This window comes from Ornithodoros turicata, chromosome 3, assembly GCF_037126465.1.
Source record: "Ornithodoros turicata isolate Travis chromosome 3, ASM3712646v1, whole genome shotgun sequence".
Lineage (NCBI taxonomy): Eukaryota > Metazoa > Arthropoda > Arachnida > Ixodida > Argasidae > Ornithodoros > Ornithodoros turicata.
Window position 1 is genome coordinate 11,599,709 of NC_088203.1, and position 21,805 is coordinate 11,621,513.

The 21,805-nt window shown below is 47.9% G+C and overlaps 1 protein-coding gene across 2 annotated transcripts; it reads right to left on the bottom strand.

The window, feature by feature from the left end:
* Positions 1-2,395: 2,395 nt before the first annotated feature.
* On the bottom strand, positions 2,396-21,468 carry LOC135388085 (scoloptoxin SSD14-like). Of its 2 annotated transcripts, none has more exons than XM_064617397.1 (11): positions 21,329-21,468; positions 21,044-21,244; positions 20,380-20,505; positions 16,536-16,630; positions 15,314-15,509; positions 14,502-14,677; positions 13,422-13,702; positions 12,816-13,012; positions 12,421-12,637; positions 11,706-11,819; positions 2,396-3,061 (listed from the first exon to the last, which is right to left on the bottom strand). In XM_064617397.1, the coding sequence occupies exons 1-11, from the start codon at positions 21,373-21,375 to the stop codon at positions 2,681-2,683; spliced, it is 2,031 nt and encodes a 676-aa protein (XP_064473467.1). In that variant the 5' UTR covers positions 21,376-21,468; the 3' UTR covers positions 2,396-2,680. The 2 variants fall into 2 exon arrangements, with proteins under 2 accessions (XP_064473467.1, XP_064473468.1); XM_064617398.1 differs by lacking the exon at positions 2,396-3,061 and adding an exon at positions 10,335-10,596.
* Positions 21,469-21,805: the final 337 nt, after the last annotated feature.

The following is a 21,805-nucleotide window of genomic DNA, read 5'->3' on the forward strand; positions in this document are numbered from 1 at the left end:
AAGCCACATTTTAGCGGCCATTAGGCTTAGCAGGGCGGATACAACGGAACAGCGCGTTGAAGGTTAGTCCAAGTTCGGTGTTGGCAGTTTCCTACGCGCGACTGTGCATTTTATAGTCGGATAACATTTATTTACAGTAGTTTATTATCAGTGGCGTAGCCAGACCTCCAAGGTAGAGGGGGCTCGATACATAAAAAAAAAAAAAAAAATCTCTCCTCCTCCGTTGATCCTGGGTACGCCCACAAACTCATGCTTGCGCACACAGCGAGATGAGAGATGAAAATACAGAATATTTGAACGTTTAATAATGAGTTTATATATGGGGTGTCATGAGCTGTGAGGCCGCCTCACGAGATGTCAAGTAGCTCGAAAAGCTCATAGTTGCAAAAGTATTCAACTATACTGGTTAGACAGACGCCGGTAACTGCAATAACTTTTGCGATCGTCCCGCTGGAACCCCCCCCCCCCCCGCATATATATATATATATATATATATTTCTCCTCGGATTTGCACGATTTGCGTGGGTCAGCCTGTGGCAGGTAGTGAGTGCTCGAGCCCCCCCCCCCCCCCCCCCCCCCCCTAGCCCCCCCGTGGCTACGCCACTGTTTATTATACAGTACTTTATAGCACTTTCCAATCTTGCCATTGCCCGCTTTGTGTTAAAAAAAGTGAGTGCATGGATTGGCATCAACCTTCCACGCCGCTCTAAAATAAAGGCAGGTGTCGGCTATGGCACCTGGATGCTACAAAAATAAGCACTTTATGCGGCGAACCCAAATAAAGAGCAATGTATGAAAAAAAAAAAAAAAGAAGAACGAGGGGCTTTGTGGCGCATCCCTTTGAATGTAACACGTGCAGAGCACTGTCACTGCTGGTCATATGTAAACGTAACAGTAGTTGCCAGGCCAAGCGGCCATTTTCGCACGTTACAAACCCACGTAAAACCTCGTGTCATTCCATGACATCTCGCAGGTGTCTTTATTGACGTTGACAGCGTTTTGGTGACCTTGTTTTATAGTGACTGTGGTAACCTTGTTGGACAACGGAGTGGACACAAGCAGCGACTGCAGTTGTCTCTCAAAGTGACATTTCACTTTGCATGGGCGTGTTCGCGCCTTCTGCCCAATCTGTTTTTTAAATGTATTTATTTATTTACGGCTTTGAGATTGAGACGAGTGCCCAAAGGCCGGTTGTTTGTCCTGGAAGGTCCTTCCTTCCTTGAGACCTCAACATTCCTTTCCGAGAGCAGATGTCCAGAGGTGGGATTAATATGATTAACGACCCTTTCACGAGACTTTTTACGACTGACAGAATATGTCCAGGTGCATTGTGCACAGCTCTCTATAGCGCACCTACAACCCATGTCCGTGGGATATCCTCTGTAGAGCCCGCAGAAGGCTTGCTAGACGGACGAAGTACCTGCCATGCCTGTACCCGTGTACTCGAACAAAAAATGGGGAATGTGAAATAATGTGTGCAACATGTTGAAGCTTTTAGTTCATTGACCCGTGTCAACAATATGCCCGCGACATTCTACGTTCAAGCGAAGCTTCCTGTTGCGTGCAGCAGACATATTCTGCGCAGACGACAGGAGAAAATTTGCAGACGACCACGCGCGAACATCGTAGCAGACGACACCTTCCCGTGTCCTTTTGAGCGCAGAATAAAAACTCGGTGAGGAATCTTTTTGCGTTCCGTAGAAATATGCGTTAAAATGTACGCATACGTTGTGTATACTAGTGCCACACGGCATTCTACAGGGGGCTAGAAACTACTTGTTTGTATCCCTAGCGGAAAAGAGTAAACGTCCCCGAGCCACCATTGCGCAAGTCGGCAAGTTGCAGGCGTTCAGAACGCAGCTCACGTGCCCCTGTTGATAAGTAACATCAGCATCTTCGCGTTTCGATGGTCAGCGCGGTTGAACATAGTGCGCGAAACAGGTTGCTTTTACTTGAGTGTGCTTGAGCAATGTCGCTGCAGTTTTCAGCGATACAACATCTGTTATGGTAACCTACCGAGCTTCACGTTACGAGCCCGATTTGAACGCCCATGTTTTTAGACGTAATTGATAAACGCTCATAACTGCCCTTGCCGTTGAAGAACGCGGAATTACGAGCAAGGCACTGTTCCACTTCCTTATCAGCAAATATACTAATAGTTCAGGAGTTAGCCTTTGGGGATTGTAGTCCAGGATCGAGTGACTCAAAGCCATGGTTCGCATGATTGAATACACGTTTATTTTCTCCGCGCGATAAATTCATGATTCTACATGATAATTGCAAAACGGGATCGCACATTTTTTTCAATGAAATGACCTTCGGATGCTCCTCGGCGTACAATGTATACGTGTGCCTGCGAGGAGTCATACCCGTATTCATGCTAACTATACTGCATGTAGATCCGCTTGCTGCGCCGTGATTAACAGTAGTTAGCAAATTCGTGGAATATACTTGGTAGTTACAACTCATGTTACACCGGTGTAAGCAATAGGACCGTGTTGCAGCAGGGTTCAAGGACCACGGATGGTGCTTTCATGGAGCCCACCGTGTGGGACTGAGCATGACTTGAAGGCACCGAACTTCAGCTTTCTCTGACGGTTGACGAACCCTGTTGTCTCGTCTATCACAGTACGATGTCCAGACACTAGCGGGTCTTTGTGCCCTCCAGACACATCCCTTCTCAGTGATATCCTCCGCCAACGGGGAAGTCGGCGTACCATCCAAATGCCCCATGGTGTCCAGAATAAGCTCCCATATCGAGGTACCCTTCAGTGTCGTGTCCGTACCCCGTTTCGGAGGCGTGAAGGTCCTTCTGGCTAGCAGCAGGCTCGTAGCCCTCCGCTAGCACAGGCTCGTGTTCGCTGGCAGCGTACTTCAAGCCGTGTTCGACAGCGGTCTCCTGGGCCTTCTGATTGGCTTCGGCAGCTTGCAAGTGAAATATCGATGACAAAGCCGCGTTCCGGTCGATGTGCTCTGGGATCGTAGGCTGAGGGTGCTTGAGGATGACTGGGTGTGCGATTGCCATTGTCATCAGCAGGCAGATTGCAGCTGTTACCGTGTACTGCATGAGACAAGAAAGAGTCTTACAAAGTTGTACCGACTACAGACCACCTTATAAAGGGCAAAGACGACAAAGTATGAAACAGGCGTCTTGTGTTCATTTACTGATGCTATTCCTCTCCCTCTCCCTGTTGTATTGACCTCTCCCTGTTTGTAAACAAATGACGTCATAGTTCTCGACAGCGCCACCAATTTGGTAGAGTTGAACTACGCTCGAAGCTAGGGGCGAATAAGGTCGCGCCCGAAAGCCACGGTCTTGAGGGACGCGACCTTGTCAGTTCGTGGAACCCAGCCCTCCCGATTTGTTTCGGTTTCAGTTTGTCTACCAACGTCATGATGACGATTCTCGGGTAGAGGTTTATTGGTGGCGCTGTCGAACACTATGACGTCATTTATTTACAAACAGGGAGAGGTCTATTCTGCGCCAGCATGGGCACATTCCGAATGGGAGATGGTGTGTGGGCACTGGACAGGGGTTTACTAGCAAATACTTCTGCAAGCTGTCAGATGTAGAAATGCTCGATCTCAGGGAATGATGAATATAATTTAAATGTAATAGTAGCCATCGGGCAGCAGTGAGGCAGTACTTGATAACGAAACCCGTTTATATTTGGGGAATGCAATATCCGTTCGGAATATATTGGAAATTCCTCACCGGAAACCCGGAAATCCGTGTCGCACGCGACGTACAGGGTGTTCATTTTTATCCGTCACATAATATATATATATATACATATAGATACTCATTGAACGATGCGACAGCACCAGAGGACACGTGTTTCGCCGTGTTTGCGGCTCGTCGGCCCTGGGTAGCTGCGCATCGTTCGGGATTGGCAAACCAGGGGTCACTCAGCGAGCGATATACACCTGGGAGGGTGACCGAGCACTCCTCAATGCCACAGTGCAAGCCAGTGAATTATAAAGAGGGGGGAAAAGCCATTTAAAAAATAGGTAAATGATGCTAGACGTGTTTGAAATTCAAACTTACAGTTAAGATGGCTTCTATGGCTGCACGTAGAGAAACAGATACTCATTGAACGATGCGACAGCACCAGAGGACACGTGTTTCGCCGTGTTTGCGGCTCGTCGGCCCTGGGTAGCTGCGCATCGTTCGGGATTGGCAAACCAGGGGTCACTCAGCGAGCGATATACACCTGGGAGGGTGACCGAGCACTCCTCAATGCCACAGTGCAAGCCAGTGAATTATAAAGAGGGGGGAAAAGCCATTTAAAAAATAGGTAAATGATGCTAGACGTGTTTGAAATTCAAACTTACAGTTAAGATGGCTTCTATGGCTGCACGTAGAGAAACAGATACTCATTGAACGATGCGACAGCACCAGAGGACACGTGTTTCGCCGTGTTTGCGGCTCGTCGGCCCTGGGTAGCTGCGCATCGTTCGGGATTGGCAAACCAGGGGTCACTCAGCGAGCGATATACACCTGGGAGGGTGACCGAGCACTCCTCAATGCCACAGTGCAAGCCAGTGAATTAATGGCTTTTTTTTTAAATGGCTTTTCCCCCCTCTTTATAATTCACTGGCTTGCACTGTGGCATTGAGGAGTGCTCGGTCACCCTCCCAGGTGTATATCGCTCGCTGAGTGACCCCTGGTTTGCCAATCCCGAACGATGCGCAGCTACCCAGGGCCGACGAGCCGCAAACACGGCGAAACACGTGTCCTCTGGTGCTGTCGCATCGTTCAATGAGTATCTGTTTCTCTACGTGCAGCCATAGAAGCCATCTTAACTGTAAGTTTGAATTTCAAACACGTCTAGCATCATTTACCTATTTTTTAAATGGCTTTTCCCCCCTCTTTATATATACATATATATATATGAAACGCTATGAAAGCTAAAACAGATGCCGTTTTCGCAGGTGGGTTTTACGACCAGGCGGACACCATGTCTGCAAGCGCATGTAACTATTAGACGAATAATTAACAAAAATTCATTGACAAAAGGAACGGCAGCGGTAGTTCGCGTCGGAGGGTCACGTGATTCGTAGCGAAGGAGCTGATTGGAGTAAGCGTTGATCTGATGGCCAGATAAGCCGGTGGTCATGTCGTTTCTGTGCTCGAGAAGTGCGTAGTTCTGGTTTCGGCTCATTTGCATATTAAAATTTGCCGATTTATATCTCGAAGTACGTGCTCGTTTCACAGTTCTTTTTTTAAGGGTGGATTCAAATAATAACCTCCAATAGTGGCTCGCTGGGAAACATCTAATGAAAAAGTTAATGAATTTTAGGTAATTAGTCGTCCGGTAGTTACACGTTATTTTCCCCAGGGTGTCCGCCTGGCAGCATAACACACCTGCAAAAAAGACGCCATCTGTGTAGCTTTCATAGCTTTTTTTTTTATTAAAAAAATCTTTAACCGGATCAAAATGAACACCCTGTATATTGGACGTCTGTTTTCAGGGCATCTATTTCACATGCTCGCAGGCCGCTGTGTATATACAGAGAGTCCTTTCTCGAGACTTTCTCGGCCACTAGTCGTCCTCTTTCTCGTATCCACTCCATGTCCTATTTTCTTTACAATTCTTTATGGCCCGCAACGTATACAGCATCTATACTAGATCGCATAATCTGTTCCACGAACATCACGCTCCGTCCTGGGGGTATTTTTTCGTGCAGGCAAAATAGCCCAGCAACAGGAAGCGACGCCTGTAGCAGAACTGCTTCCGAACAAAGAGCCCCATAAAAGAAGACAAGCAACGGCAGTTTGACTGCGCCACACTTTCCATAGAAGCTTTGGCGGTTTTTTGAAGAGTCTCATGAATATTCCCGTAGTGAAAGAAAATCATTTTCCGAACTCCACAGTTTCCGCGTGCAAACTTTGACCCGTGCTTCCAAGCACAGAGTGAAAAGGAGCTCTGGGAGACGAAATCGATTGGTGGTCAAGCCATACGGTGGCAACGTACAAACCTTCGATAGGAACAGTTTGCATCTGTATCGACGCTTTTGTAATTACGTTCTCCGGTAGCGTTGTAATAGAAGTTAGCTGTGACAGAAATTGATATAGAAACAGACTCTTAGACCGATAAACAGAAGGAGTAACTTGGGGGGAAGTGTTTGTATGCTTGGAAGGGTTGATCCTTGTGTTGCGTTCGTCTCTTTGAACAGTTGCATTCCATTGTAATATCTCTCGTGCAGTGGCGTATCTAGAGCTACCTGCGCCCATGGCAACATTGTTAACACGATGTCCTTGGGGATGCGTTTTCGTGTGGTCCGCACTAGGTTTCACACTACAACCTCTCTAATAGCGGGTGCTTCAGATCATTTATGAATGTGCCAGGTTGAGTGCCCGACCTGGCACATTCACACCCGACCACATAATGGCGCCCCTGTTCACCTGGCGCCCATGGCACCTGTCCACACCTGCCACACCCTAGATACGCCACTGCTCTAGTGATTATGTTGCATTCGTTCATTCTTTTACTGCTCAGTTGCATTATCATCTGCTACAAGTGGGCTCTCCAAGCTACCGGTATACTGTGATGGCTTCGAAAATGTAGCATACGTCTTTCTGTATTGCGCGCTCAACCAATCTTTCAGGACTACACCGGCAGTGTCCTTAGTCAGCTAAACCTTTACCCTGTCTCTATGGCGAAATTGCTTGGTCCATTCCCTGAAAGCGCTGCTCACCTTCGTGTACATAACGGTACTGTAGGGCGGTACCTCACCCTGAAATTCATCACTATATGTCTTCGACAGATTACCGTGGCTAGTACGCTAGAGGAACGCTGGTAGCGGCGAAACGTACAACACCTCACTCATGGTCATAAAAACGCTGTTGTTTGTATACAATGGAACTTAGGCGTGCGCAAGCAATGACTAGCAAAGCAGTATGGCAGGAACTTTTGCAGAAACAAAGAAAAGAAGCAAGAAGGCAATCCAGGAACTTTTCATATTTCGAATTTTTCAGACATCGGCTTTCGCCAGCACGAGATGAGTCATAACCACCGAGGATGTTGGCCCCTCATTGCGTGTTTGCTATTTACATACTTTATCTAACTAGCGTTTGCATCTTGAGAGAGGGGGGAATGGAAGATAAACATAAGAAACAGAGGAACATAAAGATGGCATCGTCCTGTTTAACGCATGCTCTCTCTTCAGGAAGAGAACGCACGGAATTACGTTGTTTCCGCGTCCATTCCGCTACGAACTTTGGCCTCGACAACACTAAAGCCTCACTTATTGTGTACGAAATGATGAAGTGTCATGCAAATAATCATCGACGGGTAAACCATAAAACCTTCCAAGTCATCTCACTTGCGTCTCACGGAAGACAAGCGACCACTATAACAGCACACTTGAGCAAGCGTCGTCTGCTTTTGTGAAGATGAAGCAGACGACGGCAAACTTTCGCTCGCAGACGATTTCGGTCGGTTGCGTCGAGTGAAAAATGAGGAAAATTGTAAAGAGGATGGAGGTTTAGTGGCTTCGCTAAGGGGGGTATGAGCATAAAAGTTGCGAAAACGAAAGCCTAACTAGGCTAAGGATGAAAAAGACGCCGATGACCCAAGTCGGGGTGGGCTTAATGGAAGGGCTGATTGAGTGATGGTGCTTTGCCACGCAGTGTCATGTGACTAGGTGCTCGTACAGGCATTAGTCATGGCGGACGTACCTTGAGGTCCTCCTCGGAGTAAGCGGTATATCTAGACGTACGCTTGTCATGACCTGACATTACACATACCATGTGCGCGAAATGTCGGGTACAAATCTGTTCACAACATTGGAAATTTGGGCGGGTTGGTGAATCATACTTTGGAAGGGCTCGTACCTCCTGGGCTGACTTCGCAGGGAACTGTGCCGACATTTGCTTTACACCGTCCTATAGGAAAACCCAGGAAAAGCACCCGCATAGCACAGCAGGCACTCGGATTTCGGAGACGAGACGAGAAAGGGCGTTCAAAAAGTATGGTTCATTGATTACGTCATTAACCGTCGGATCAGACATATTTTACGCACTAATTTCTAGACGTAATCAAACGTTGCGTGATATCCAACGTTGATTGGGTATCCATGTTTTTTTGGCGTACTCTACGGTGTGTTTAGTTTTCTTTTTCTTTTTCTTGCCTCCCTTTCTGGCAGGCAGCACGCCTTTCCCTAAACGTCATATACCATGCCACGACACGTATATCAGTCGAAGGCCAAGCATGTTGCACTGAAATGACCAGTGTAGCATGAACACTCAAACAAGTGTAATATTTTGCTGCACTGCAACGACCAGTTGTAATTCGATATTAAAAATAACCACGTTGAAGGATAAAAAAACAACAACAAAAAACAAAGAAAGTAAGAACAGTTAAGAATGCTGTAAGGTGTAAGTTAAAATGCGGCAATAAATTGCGTTCGTCGAGTCACTTCGAGTTCGTGAGCCTTATTCGCTGGAAGTTTTTACGCCAGTATCTATACCAATACCTCGCGAAACAAAGAAATGCTGCACAGTATTCACCTACGTCGTGAATAAAGAACGCCCGATATAAGGAGAATTTCGTTGCGCTCGACCCGATGGAAACTTATTCGGGCGACGCCAAGACCGAACTTTTCCGAAGATGATTGTGACACAGATAGCAAGAGCTCAGAAATGAGACTCGTCCCAGCGTCTTACCTGATGTTAGGTCAGGATTTACCCGAAGAATTTAAGATGATGGTTGAGAGCATCTAAATTTTACTTTATTTTATTTTATTTTTTTATTTCTTCAGACTACACTTCTGACCTGAAGAAGTGCAGCCTTCTGCACGAAAGTCACTAAAATTTAAAATGCTCTCCACAGTCTTCTGTTGTGAATCCCTAACGCGGGATACTTGCACATTACTGTTCTACGTACTACGAAGAATTTAAGACAGAAAGAACGTCTTTTCTCAAAACTTAGCCATCGTAATGTGTTTCGGGATTGCAAGAGGTACACACAAGGAACAACCGCTTCTCTCTGAGCACCTTGGATTTTGAAATCTCGCTATATGATGCTTGTAGAATTGAATTGAGAGAAGAGAGGAAAAAAAAAAAAGATGATTCTTGGGTAATAACCCCAGCGCTGCGTCCGTCGGTTTTCGTGCTTTGTCCATAGTCGGCGGAAGATACCCGGATGATGGCGTGTGCGTCTTACGGGGAAGGTCACTCTTCTCCATTGTATCGGAACACGCAAAGGTAATTGTATTCCGAGCCAAGGCAAGATGAGCATAAAAGGGGACGATCATAATTTTTTTAAATCGTGATAATGGGTAGTTTGCCACATCCAGATCTGGGTTACCGGGGGGCGCGTGTCCCTCGTGGGCCCATACGCGCGCTTCGCACACCGCGGAATCCGTGTTTTGGGGTATGCTCTGCACTTGCTAATTGTTGTCGTACACCAGTAAGACGATATGTCCGATATGGTTCTGGTAGAGAAGAACGATTACAAAGCAAGCGAGCTGGTGGCAAGGATTCGCAGCAGCGTTTGAGACCTTGTTCGTTCGTGCGTGCGTGCCCTTCGTGCAGTCCCGGAGTCTCCGGTTTTCCTGATGGAAGTGATATGTGGTTGGAGGATAAGGTCACAGTGCTGTTGTGTAAGATTCACGGTCTGTGCATGGGCGAGGTAGCCCCGTTACCCTGAGTAGGTACGGCGTATCTAGGGTACGGCGGTACAATTATTGTAGAGAAAAAGCTCTAGCGCAGGACGTGCCTAAAATATTCAGCGGCCCCTACCTCAACAACAAGTTTCGATTAGACCTCACATACCCAGTCTCTATAATGACCGAGACATCCTTATCATATATATTAACGGCCTGTGGATGTCCATGCATAACCATACAGACGTCATTCAAGACACAGAAGAAAGTCAATAGGACATCCTCCAGAGATACCGTGATTTCGACCTTGATAGGGCGTGCTCCTGAATCTATAACGGGATTACTATATTCGATGCACCTATTCGTGCAAAGACGCATGTACGAGGATCCCGGCAGTATAACTTACCGCTGTAAGAGGCATCCCGTTGGTTATCTTTGCAGCAGTGTGACGAAGATGCTTCTGTGCTGAACCGCTTTGACCGTTGCTTTTTATAGCAAAGTCCTTTGTTCTGCATCATCGAAAATAACGAAAAGAAAAACGAACATTCTCCTGTTGGAGTCTGTCACCGCGCTGTCGCCAGTGCGAGAACTTGTCATCCGCGACAAGTCGTCGTCCGGAAACTGGGTCGAATTTTGTTTCGTCCCCAGAATGTTTGAAGTCTTCAAGTTGGATTGATGTCTGATGCTACCAGGCGTAAATGAACCACAACAAGGATACCCCAGCCAACAGACGATGTAGTTATTCACGTTTGTGCGATCATGATAGCAATAGTATATGAATCATCAATATCAATAATATCAATATCATTCTCCGTCGACAGCTGCGGATCCGTCTCGGTAGTCGACGTTAACTGCGATGGTGTAATTGCCCTCCTGTACTGCCGCGAAGCCGCTCACTACAGACAGACGGGAACCTATGGATGGTTCGTAACCTTCGTCTTCGATTTTGTGGTTCATTGCATGCACCAACTTGTAGATTGTCTTCTGCAAAAGTAAAATGGCGCCATTTGGAAGTTGGAAAACGAATGCCCCTATGCGACATTGCCTGTTAACGCGCAACACTAGAGAAGGTGACTACTCACACGCACATTGCCAATCAATCAATCACTCAATCACTCAATCAAGCTACCAATAAGTCACGACCTTCACAAACTGGGAGTAAAGGGTGTTACACGGAATGTGGGAAGGTCGGAAGTCGAGGTGGGAAGTGGGGCGACCTGTAGACCTTTCCCCTATGGCTTGGGCCGGGCCCGGGCCAGGTACGGAGCGATCTGTTTGGGCGGGTAAATCAAAGGAAGGCGGGCCTCTGACCAGGCCTGGGCCCTAAAAGCGACCCGTGCAATGCTATAGGTTCAATGTCAATCACAGTGTGCTATAATCAGGCAACCACGGCCAATATGCATGACCTATAGAACTATACCAGAAAAACGTCATCATGAATTTGGTAGACAGACTGAAACCGAAACAAATCGAAGGGGGAGAGCTGGGTTCCGCGAATGGGCACTTGTTCGCTGCCTCCTATTGAAAAGTAGTACCGAAGGTCGCCTCCCTTCAGGGACCATCGTAATTCCCTCAAGACCATGGCTTTCGGACCTTGTTGATCTCTAGTTCAACTCTACCAAACTGATGGCGCTCTCGAACACTATGACGCCATTTGTTTACAAACAGGGAGAGGTCAATTGCATTCTAGGGAGTACGAGTGAGCGATAGGACGGCAAGGAATACTCCGAACTGAAATGACCAGTTGATTAAAACAACATATGTAGACTTGCTCGCTTACGTTCGCTTTAAGGGGCTGTTCGTCGTCCTCCTCCTCTGAGGAGGGCAATCCGCTCTGGTGACATTATCGGGCGAGATATTCAGAGGTGAGCAAGCATGCACCAAGATGATATCGCGGTAAAACAAGAGTATCCGAAGTAGTATTCGTTTTTATCCTCACTTTGTATTTGTTCACACTTGGTAGTATATTGAAAGCAACGAGCTACATCTGTGAATATATAAGGTTGAGTGTATTCAGTACTCAACTCAGTAAAAAGCGACTAAACACTTTTTTGAGTAACTTATACAAGCTTAGCCCTATACAGCGCACTTACGTTAGCAGTGGCTTTTTCGTAGTCAATTATATCTGTCTTTGGTTGAACGTGCAAGCGAGGGTAGTCAATGGCCTGCTTCAGGTTGTCCTCTCCCGCTAGGCATCGAATCACAACCTGGCGACGAAACAGATCGGGGTCTACATCTATACCAACACTGTCTGCGAGATTAAAACGTATTTCACGTGCGAGATGCCTGCAATTCCTGCCGAGCAAGATAAACATGTATTCACATCAACGACATTATCCAGAATAGCTATAAGCACGAAAAAAAAAAAATGTCAGCGTGCAGTTGCAACGTAAGCGCGAACGCTCGCACCGTAAACCGTGGTGAATATCTTGCAGCTCAGCAACAAGATTACAGACGACAGGAAACAACGACATCAGAGGGTAAAGTGTCGTCTGCTACAGGTGCGCAGTAGGCCACACTGGCATCTTCCAGCATCGCGTGAACGCTCAACATAGCACACAGCAGAATCTCTGCCCCCCTCCCCTCTCCCAGCACATTTTTCTTCCGTTAGAATATTCCGTGGGGATGTTGATCGTGTGAATACTCTGTAATGCTGTCCCTTTGAGGCCCGTATGGCTGCATGGATATTCAGTCCTTCATTCGTCCGTCCACACAGATACCAAACAATGTCAGCCGCGACTGGCCCTGCGCGTCACAGCGTTCTCCGACGCTGCACCTCTACATTGTTGTTCCACAGCAACGACGTACCTGGGTGATGGCAGTCACAGCTCGCAGACCACCAGCTCCAACGACGGCAAATATGACGTGGCCATTAGGGTCGACAAAGACAGCGGGACTCATGGGAGACAGGGGTCGTTTACGTGCTCTCAGGTTGTTGGGAACTTCAACTTCGTAAGGGGAAAAGTTGTGCATGGCGTTGTTGAGAATAATACCCGTTGACTCGGATATCTTCATGCAGCCAAACCTAACAGTAAGCGCGACATCGTCAGGACATTATGGTACGATTATGGATGAAGACATTGGTCACTCCCAAGGAAGACAGTAAACACCATTGAGTGCACTGCAGAACCCATCACATGGCATCATGTGGGTTTCAAGACACGAGAAACAAAGTGGAAGCACAGCTTAAAAACGCTACTCACAAGCCTGTAAGCGAGGAGACGACCAGTAACGCATTGCCGTTGATGTCCCTCATACCGAAATAGTTTCCGTACCCTTCTTGCGGAGAAGGTTGTCCGGCAGCCCCTAGCAGGTAGTCATTTGTAGAATTAAGGGCCTTGGGTCTCATGAGTGACAGCGTCCGATTTGCGTATTCCCCCGACTGCATCTCTTGGTCGGTCTGCAGAAACCACACGTGTAAAAGAAAACGCGTTTTCTACGAGTGTACCGAAGACACTGCCTGACACAGCCTTTAGTGGGAGGCAGCTTTTTCTACATCTACGTACTGGAGCGTAGAAGAAAGAAGATATAATTAATAATAATTGGGAGTAGATAAAGAAAAACGGAATTTTAGACCTTTCGGGGATTAGATGCATTGGCAAAACGTGGCTGTTGGTCCCTTGTGATTCGTTCAAATTGTGCACTATGAGAAAAAGGAGCAAACAGGAGAGTAATTATATCTTATATCTAGGTTGTGATTGCTCAACATGTTAGTCCCGTGAACCTTACAATCTCGGGGTAGCTATCGTTACTCCGAAGCTTACTCATTTTTCTCATATTAAAGTCCATTGCCGGCGAGGCTCCTGCACCTTGCGCACGTCTTCAAAAGTGGGATCGGCGAGCATCATATGCTTGTTGATGGCAAACTTGAAGGCTTCCAAAAGGTAGTGAGTATTTGTGATGTTCATCGGAAGTTCCGAGCCGCCTGATTTACGTTTCAGCTCGTACATGATGTTCCAGATGTACGCCAATGCAGGGCCGGCCGACGGGGCTGGGCTGGTCAGGAGGTAAACAGCGCCGTAGTCCACTTTCACGGCTGGTTGCCAGACGGGGGTGTACGAAGAAAAGTCTTCCACGGCCAGCACGCCTCCTACGAGGAAGCAGTGTTACGTGTAAAGTAAGCACTCTGTGTAAAAATGGCCGGGGAAGTAGCCAAGGGAGTCATAGTAGTAGTCAAGTTCATAGTCCAAGAAAAACCCCGAGACTACGCACTAAACCTCCAGTCTTCAGGGCTCTACCGTCTTTATGCCATCACATTCCATCGTGTCTCCCAAAACATTTTTTCTACGTGACGCGGATGGTTAAAAATAGCGCGCGCAATCTGCAACATGCCACCTGTCTTGCACCGTGGAGCGGAGAGCGGAGACCGGGGAGGTGACGCTGCTGCTGCAGACGTCAGAGCTCCCAGATAACGTCACTACTCTCCTCGGCAGTTTCGCGGTACCTTTTGATAATTTCTGGGAACGGGAACCCGCAATGTTCACTGGAGTCTTTGAGCGAGGTTGGATAACACAGTATATTTTGTATTTTGTAAAGTGGGAAGCGGGTTTTGGCATCGGTACAATCTCTACGCTACATCGCTACACGTACATAGGTAACGTATATAGGTCTAGACACTGTTAGGGCAGCACACTGGAATGCACTCTGCAATGCAACTAATCGAAATATTCTAGAAGGTAAAGACGCTTCTTCTCGCTCAAAATGGCGCGTCTTTGTCCTTGCCTTTGTCTTGCCTTGCCTTTGGAAGTGTGCCCAATTAAATATTCCGAAAGAGAAACGTGCCTTCGATTCCAATGGATGGCATTAAGTGTATTCTACGTTTAGACATCGGTGTGGACTGGCAGAAGTTGCCTTGCACAGTGCTATTGCGAGGGAACTGCGGTGCATACTTCGAGTTTTCGGTCCCTTGGTCATGTCGTCCAGCAGACTTCTTGATGTCTGGCCAAGGTAGAAGGCATTCGGGGGGCTGCTCGCCAGGTACCTGAGCGTGGCACCGAGCTCTGGATTGCGAAGGATGTCGCCCACTTCGTACATGTCTCTCGTGCGCTGTTGCATGAAGTACTTGCTATAAAAGGGTGGGGACTCAGTAAAAAGAGACTAAACACTTTTTTGAGTAACTTATACAAGCTTAGCCCTACAGCGCACTTACGTTAGAAGTGGCTTTTTCGTAGTCAATAGACGAGTTCAGAAAATCCCAGAATCCTTAGCGCCGCTTTGAACTGTGTGGAGTTTACTAATGCGAAAGAAACGGGTGGCCTCCAAACTGTTCCCATTTCTTCCCTGCCAGACCATTGTCCACCACGTGTCAAGGTCAGCGAAAGCGAAATGTGAAGGATTGTCCTTCGTTCCCCCGCTCACCAAGCGCCCAGGATGCAATGCGTGCGCAAAGAACACTGGGATTTTCTGAACTCGTCTATTATATCTGTCTTTGGTTGAACGTGCAAGCGAGGGTAGTCAATGTTTTAATAGGGAGCAATAGGGAATAGGGGAGAATAGCGAATAGGGAGCAATAGGAGTCAATAGGGAGTTTAATAGTACGTAAGGCTTCAGGGCAGGGCTTCAGGCATTCAGGCTATATACTGCATCCGTACAATTTATTTCTATAGTACAAGGTGTTCAGCGCGTTTCAGCACCGGCATTGAACAACGTTTGAGCAGCATTCAGCTGCACGTGGAAGCGCATATATGTGCAGCACACTCACGTGAGTAAGGGCTCGCTTTTGATTTGGGTCTGTTTCGCTCTGAGAGCTCCGTACAAGGATCTATCCACGTAAAAGCCCTTTGTGGCGAGATCGATGGCATCCGTAAAAAGGGCACCCCAGGTCATTCTCGTCCCGATTTCGTTGATGAGCGCTTGGTAGCCGTACACTTCGCCTGGAACGCCAGCTGCGGTCCAGCCTGTTAAGAGTCAAGGTCAAGGATACTTGTACACAGAAATAAAAAGCAATAGACATGTTTCAAATGCAAGCGCCACCTGTGGCACGCAAGGGATCATGGGAACTTAGAGCGTCTTGAGCGTTACGAGACGGGCAGAGGTGAGCAGCAGCTGCAGTAGTCATCCTGGAGGGGGGAGGGGGTGACGTAGTGGGGAGGTGTGGTCAGCCTGCTCTGAAGTGGCGGCTCGGTGCACCCGGGGGATGGGGTAACTAGGGGGGGAGGGGGGGGGCTAGATGGAGTAACTTCGCCAATCATCCTGGCGGTTACCGTGGTACAGGGAGCTTCCCAATGAAGGCTACTGAGGGATGCTCGCATGTTTTCTGGGGCATGTGACATGATAGAACTTCCCGCAAGTGGGTTTAATCTCAATGAGACAGCACGCTGGGAAGAGAGTTTAGTTATAGTTGAGTTTGATTGAGGAACGAATGTGGCTGCAGTGAAACCTGCTCGACTGGACACGACAACCCATCAGAAGGGGTTGGGTTAAAGGAATTCGCCCTCCAGTCGAGTTTTTTCTTTGTTGTGGCGAGTGTGATGAAGCGACTGTAATGGAAAAAGACGAAGAAGAAGAAGAGGAGAGATAAGAGGAGAAAAAGGAGGAGGGAGTACGTGGACTTTTGGACTGGACTTTGAATGGACTTGGAACAAGGGCTAGAAGGCGTGCGGTAACCTAGACGTGGTCTCGGACACCATAGGGATGCTAACAACGACGAGACAGACGTATACGACCGTGAAGAAAAGAGCAAGAGGGTTTAGCACGCCTCTCCCTCTCCTGTGCCACCATCATCTCTCCCCTCCCTCTTTCACCCGACAGCCGGGATAAACTATAACCACCATAGCCGAAGCAGAAGACAGCAGTGTCCCTCAAAGTTCCCATGCTGCTTTGCGCCGCGCGCTTGGTGGCGTACGCATCTATTGAGTAAGCTTGTGTAGGCTATTTGTTGGCAGCAGTTTCCTGAGTCTGGGGGAGATATGCATTATCATTACCGGAAGTTGCGAAGTTGGGGTTGTCGCTTCCACCCTTAGGTCGTTCCTTTGGGGCAACTTCGGTGGCCATCAGAACTCGAGCAGTCTTGGTGTGTCTGGATCATCGAAAAATGATATTTTTTTTTTGTTTGCATCATCACCAATAACGTCCCTTTGTGCTATGTCATCTTAGTATATGTCTAGCGAATACTGTTTCGTTGGTGATCGCCGAGGTTTCATTGGTGATCGCATATATGAGGGTTGGTCTCATCTGTTGAGCAGTGGAACAGTTTCTCGTTTAGTGTTCTATAGCGTCTCGAGACCCTCCAGATCTTTTCTCGTCTACCTGATATTCACACTGCACAGAGTCGAAGTCGCAGTAAGCCGGTAAGCAGCATACATATATGCAGGGTGTTTCTTTTACATCGTCATCTGTATGTGGAGACTCTCCCCGAGTTCGCGGCGAGATCGATTCGCATGTCCGCACAGAACTGTTATCGCATGGGCGCTCAGCGCTGGAAGTAAGGAGGAGAGTCCCGGTACTTTACAACCGCTATCGATGGAAAGTGAGATAAAGTGTGGAAAGTGAGATAAAAACCAAGGCACGTCAGGTTTACAGAATCAGCTGTCTAGTGCAGACTTTCCAGAGATCCCGTCGTCGTCGGCGGCGGCATGTGGGGGGTAAGGAGGAAAATCGCAGCGTTTTACAACCGCTATCGGTGGTACCACCGGATTTCTAGTATATAGCCGAAAGCGCACTCGATAAGAACCCCTCTCACCTCGTCACCACTCACCTCGCCAACTATTCCAGCGACCACAAATCAAAACTCGTCACGCTTAAATAAATTTGTCTACACACTTTCATCCGGCCTCATTTTACCACACGCACAGCCGACGCTGAAATTCGCGTTACACGAGTCGTAACCGTCATGCAATTTTTATAATTTTTTTATAAAAGAATTTTTATAAAAAGGCTGTGAGAGCAACACAGATGTCGTTTTTGCAATGGAGTATACGGCCAAGCGAACATCATCTGGAAGAAAGTATGCAACTACAAGATAATACCTAAAATTCATTTCGGACAAAATCTGAACAAAGCATGAACAAAATTCATTTCGGACAAAGAATGAAAGGCTATATCCTCGTTCAAAGCCATTCCACGTCTAACAAATCCTGAAACACGCACGTGCGTTAAAAAATCCATCCCCGGATTTTCATATATGCAAATGAGCTGAAACCGCGGCGCCCGGGAACGCAGGGAGTACAGAGCTCATTTCACGTGATTTGGAGCGATGGAGATGACTGGAGTAGGTGCCGATCTGCTGCCCAGATAAAGCGCTTTTCGGTCTATAGATAAGCCTCCGTCGGCGTCTACGAGGCGCTCTTGAGGCGGGCTTTGTCGGTTTCGGCTCATTTGCATACGGAAATTCAGGTACGGATATTTGACGGCACACGCTCTTTTTTGCATTGTTAAGCGATAGAATGGCTTTCAATGAGGATTGTCTCCCGTTCTGCTATCTCGCTTTCGCCCGAAATTTTCTAATTAAAGACTTAATTTTGGATAATTAGTCAATGTAGTTCCCCCTACACCCTGTTCCAGAGTATGTCCGCCTGACCATACACTCAATTGCAAAAACGAAATCTGTGTTCTCATAGCGTTTTTTTACATAAAAATTCTGTAAAGGATAGAAATAAACTCTCTGTATAGCCTTGGGTGTACCTCGAAATAAAGTGATCGAAATCCCCGCTGCAAAATAACCTACTGGAAATAAACGTTATTTGACTAAAATGCACAGTCGCGCGCGCGGGGAAACTGACAACAGCGAACTTAGACTCACCTGGACCGAAAAATGTAAACACCAAAATTGGACAAACCTAATAATAAATTAACCAACGTGGTGTTCCGCCGTGTCTGCCCCGCTGAGCCTAACGGACGCAAAAATTTGGCGTTCGTTCGCTAAAACGACCATGGACAGACATCGAAAACCCGTGAATTTGGGTGGTTAAATAGTAATACCGTGTTTTTAAACACTGCATATACCATCTTACGACGCAATCGAGCATTCTCCTTGATTTTCCTTGTTTCGAGAACGGGGATTTCCAGATGGGGGATTTCGCGACCGCGAATATCGAGGTCCACACATAGCCTTTAGTCTCGTTCGGAGAGATGGGCCTTCCGTTCGACTGAAAAGCATTGGATTCCTCTCAACGACAGACTATCCGGATAAGGATTACACAGTAGCCGCAACAAGTACTGTGACCTCAGGGGCGGAATGGGTAGCGAGCATCATCTGACGACACAAACTACACTTGGACCATGATGTTCGAAGCAGAAGTATAAGAGCCGACTTTAAAGAGGTACTGAAAGAAGACAATGTTAGATTGCACACCTCTCAAATGCCCGATGAACCGCAGGCTACAACCAAATTATAGCATTTCCGGCTGATTTTTGTTCAGAGTTTCACTGATGGCGTTTCATTCGACACAGCAGCCCTGCACACCGAGACCGAAGCTTTCCTAATGTTGGGTCTATAATGTTTGCAATGGTTTCTGTGGTTGTTACAGGACACTGCGTTTAACCGTTCGGTTTCGGTTTCGGCGATGCAAAAGAAGCGCCATTTCAGTGTGTATCATGACGCCATCCCTCAATGCCAGCCGCCCAGCGTGTGTGGCCGAATGCGAAGACGGCGGCTTCTGTTCGTTCGGAAATGAGCCATTACGCCACAGAACGGGTTGCCTACAGCGCAGAGCCAGCGAGCTTGTACATAATTGGGAATGGTTTTAAAATATGTTTGCAGAGCCTTTCTCCTTCGGGGACTATCAGATGCATGCAACAGTAGCAGTGTTTTTCGGACTGTGCCTAGACAGTAGTCCGTCATACGCGCGTCTCAACGGACCTCTACCGGAGAAACGTCATCATGACGTTGGTAGACAGACTGAAATCGAAACAAATGGGAAGGGGAGGGCTGAGTTCCACGAATGGGCACTTGTTCGCTGCTTCCTATAGACCTATGCCGGTTTTACGAACAAATGACGTCAGATGGTGCACGTTGTATCTCCATACAAAGCGAGCGCGAATTAAGTCGTAATAACAACATCACATTCCGCACAGGACTAAGACATTGACTTGCGAGACGATGCAACCAACCCTCGTGTGGAGCCTTCTTTTCTTTCCGCGGTGGACTGAGAACGCGAAGGGAGACACCAAAGCGACTAAAAACGTGACCTCATTTGTGTGTACCACTACCCACCGACCCTTGACCTTCGTGAAGGAATACGGCGGAAACATCGGTGTTTTCCGTCCGCGCTGTTTTGGTTTCGCTTTGTCTACCAACGTCATAAATACGTCACGGTGACGTTTCTTCGGCAAAGGTCTGCTGAAAGAAATAAAGTAGGATCGAAGATCGCGTCCCTTTCAGGGACCATCGTAATCCCCTCACGACCGTGGCTTTCCGGCGCGACCTTGTTCGCCCCTAGCTTCGAGCGTAGTTCAACTCTACCAAATTGGTGGCGCTGTCGAACACTATGACGTCATTTGTTTTACAAACAGGCAGGGGTCTATACTCCGGAAACTTCATGTTAGCGCCGCGAAGCATCTGTGGACATGAGAGAGGTACAGATGTGGACAGATGGAGAGAGGACAGCAGGAACTAGTGTGGGACAGGGGGGTTAGTATGCGTCCTGGGCAGACTTCAAGGGAAACTGTGCCGAGAATCGCGTGGAAAGTTTGCCGGAAAGCGCAGGGAGAACCTCAGACAGCACAGCCGGTGGTAGACACCACCAGCAGACGCCACCTCCCAGTACGAAACGTTCTCCAAATCTCAAAACGGCACCCGTTGAAAGTGTTAATTATCACGTGACGTACTGCCGATAGGAGATGGCCACCAAGCCTCCGCCGAGACCCGATGAGTGTGGATGCACGACACCCATGCAGAGAAGTGTAGCCACTGCCGCGTCAGCCATCGTCCCGTTCTTCTCGACGAGAATTTTCCTGTTAGAAACGCGACACAGAAATAAGTCACACGCTTCACCCTCCACACTGTACAGTGCTGGGCAAAAGTTTAAGGAACACGCTCTGGCGCTTCCTTCCTCAGAGTGACACGTTAAGCAGCGAATGCCTAGGTAACCCCAGTCAGCTGTTTCTAAGTCCATACGATACCATTCGCGGCTAGATTGTCACTCTGAGGAAGGAATGTGCCGGAGCGTGTTCTGTAAACTTTTTTTTATTATTCAGGGTTAGCGCCGCGAAGCAGCTGTGGCTATGAGCGGCGTACAGATGTGGACAGATGGAGAGAGGACAGCAGGAAGGAGTGGGGGACAAGGGGGGTTAGTATGCGTCCTGGGCGGACTTCAGGGGGAACTGCTCCGACATTAGTCACGCGGCACACGCGGTGGTAGGATTCGAACCCACCACCTCCCAGTCCTTCAGCACGACCACAGAGCCTACCACCAAGACCGGGACGCCATAACCCGCACGACCATGCCGCTGGCGTAAACTTTTGTCCAGCACTGTATAGTAGGAAATATACCTTGGAGTGTTCTTGCAGCCTTCGACGTTGGTGAAGACTGCCCAGTCCCTGAAGTACCGAAGACGGGATTTTGACGCAGGAGCCTCGTAATCCTTGGGTGTGGCGAGATAGGCGACGAACAGGCCCAGTCCTACGACTGTCATGACAGTCACCGCCAGAGATGTGGCCCCGTACACCAGCTGACGATGGTAGCGCTTCTTTCTAAAGACATACTATACGCTTGAGTATGCAGCTCTTCGATGTGTATCACGTACGGTATACCGCTAAAGAACTTAAGAAGCGTACTCTTCGATGACTCTGGAGGAATCGAAGATGTCCTCGTCTGCTTCCATGGTTCAGGGGTTCTTTCCAGAAGAATGGTTCGCTGACGGACGACCAAAACGGAACAGTTGCTGGAGAAGGAACAAGTGACAAAGTGACCGCTGAAGCACGCGCCATCGAATGGGTGCTCGCGCTGAAAGCAGTCCCTGTTGCGAGCGCCACTATATTAGGTGTTGTTTTCCCCAAGTTCAATGAAGTTCAGTTAAAGTAAATTTCAATCGAAATTTTCGTATTCGGCAAATAAGCTGGTTCGATATTGGGGTAGATTACTGGTGAAAATTACTCAAAGGCAAGCACGATCGTACTTTTGTCCAGCAGGATAGGGCCCACTCTCGTGCTCAGTGATCAGCGCGCTGGCCATGTCACGTCGAGACTGGGAGGTACCCGGGTTCGAATCCCGCTGAATTTTCCTGTGTTTTCCTGAGACGCTGTCAGACATAT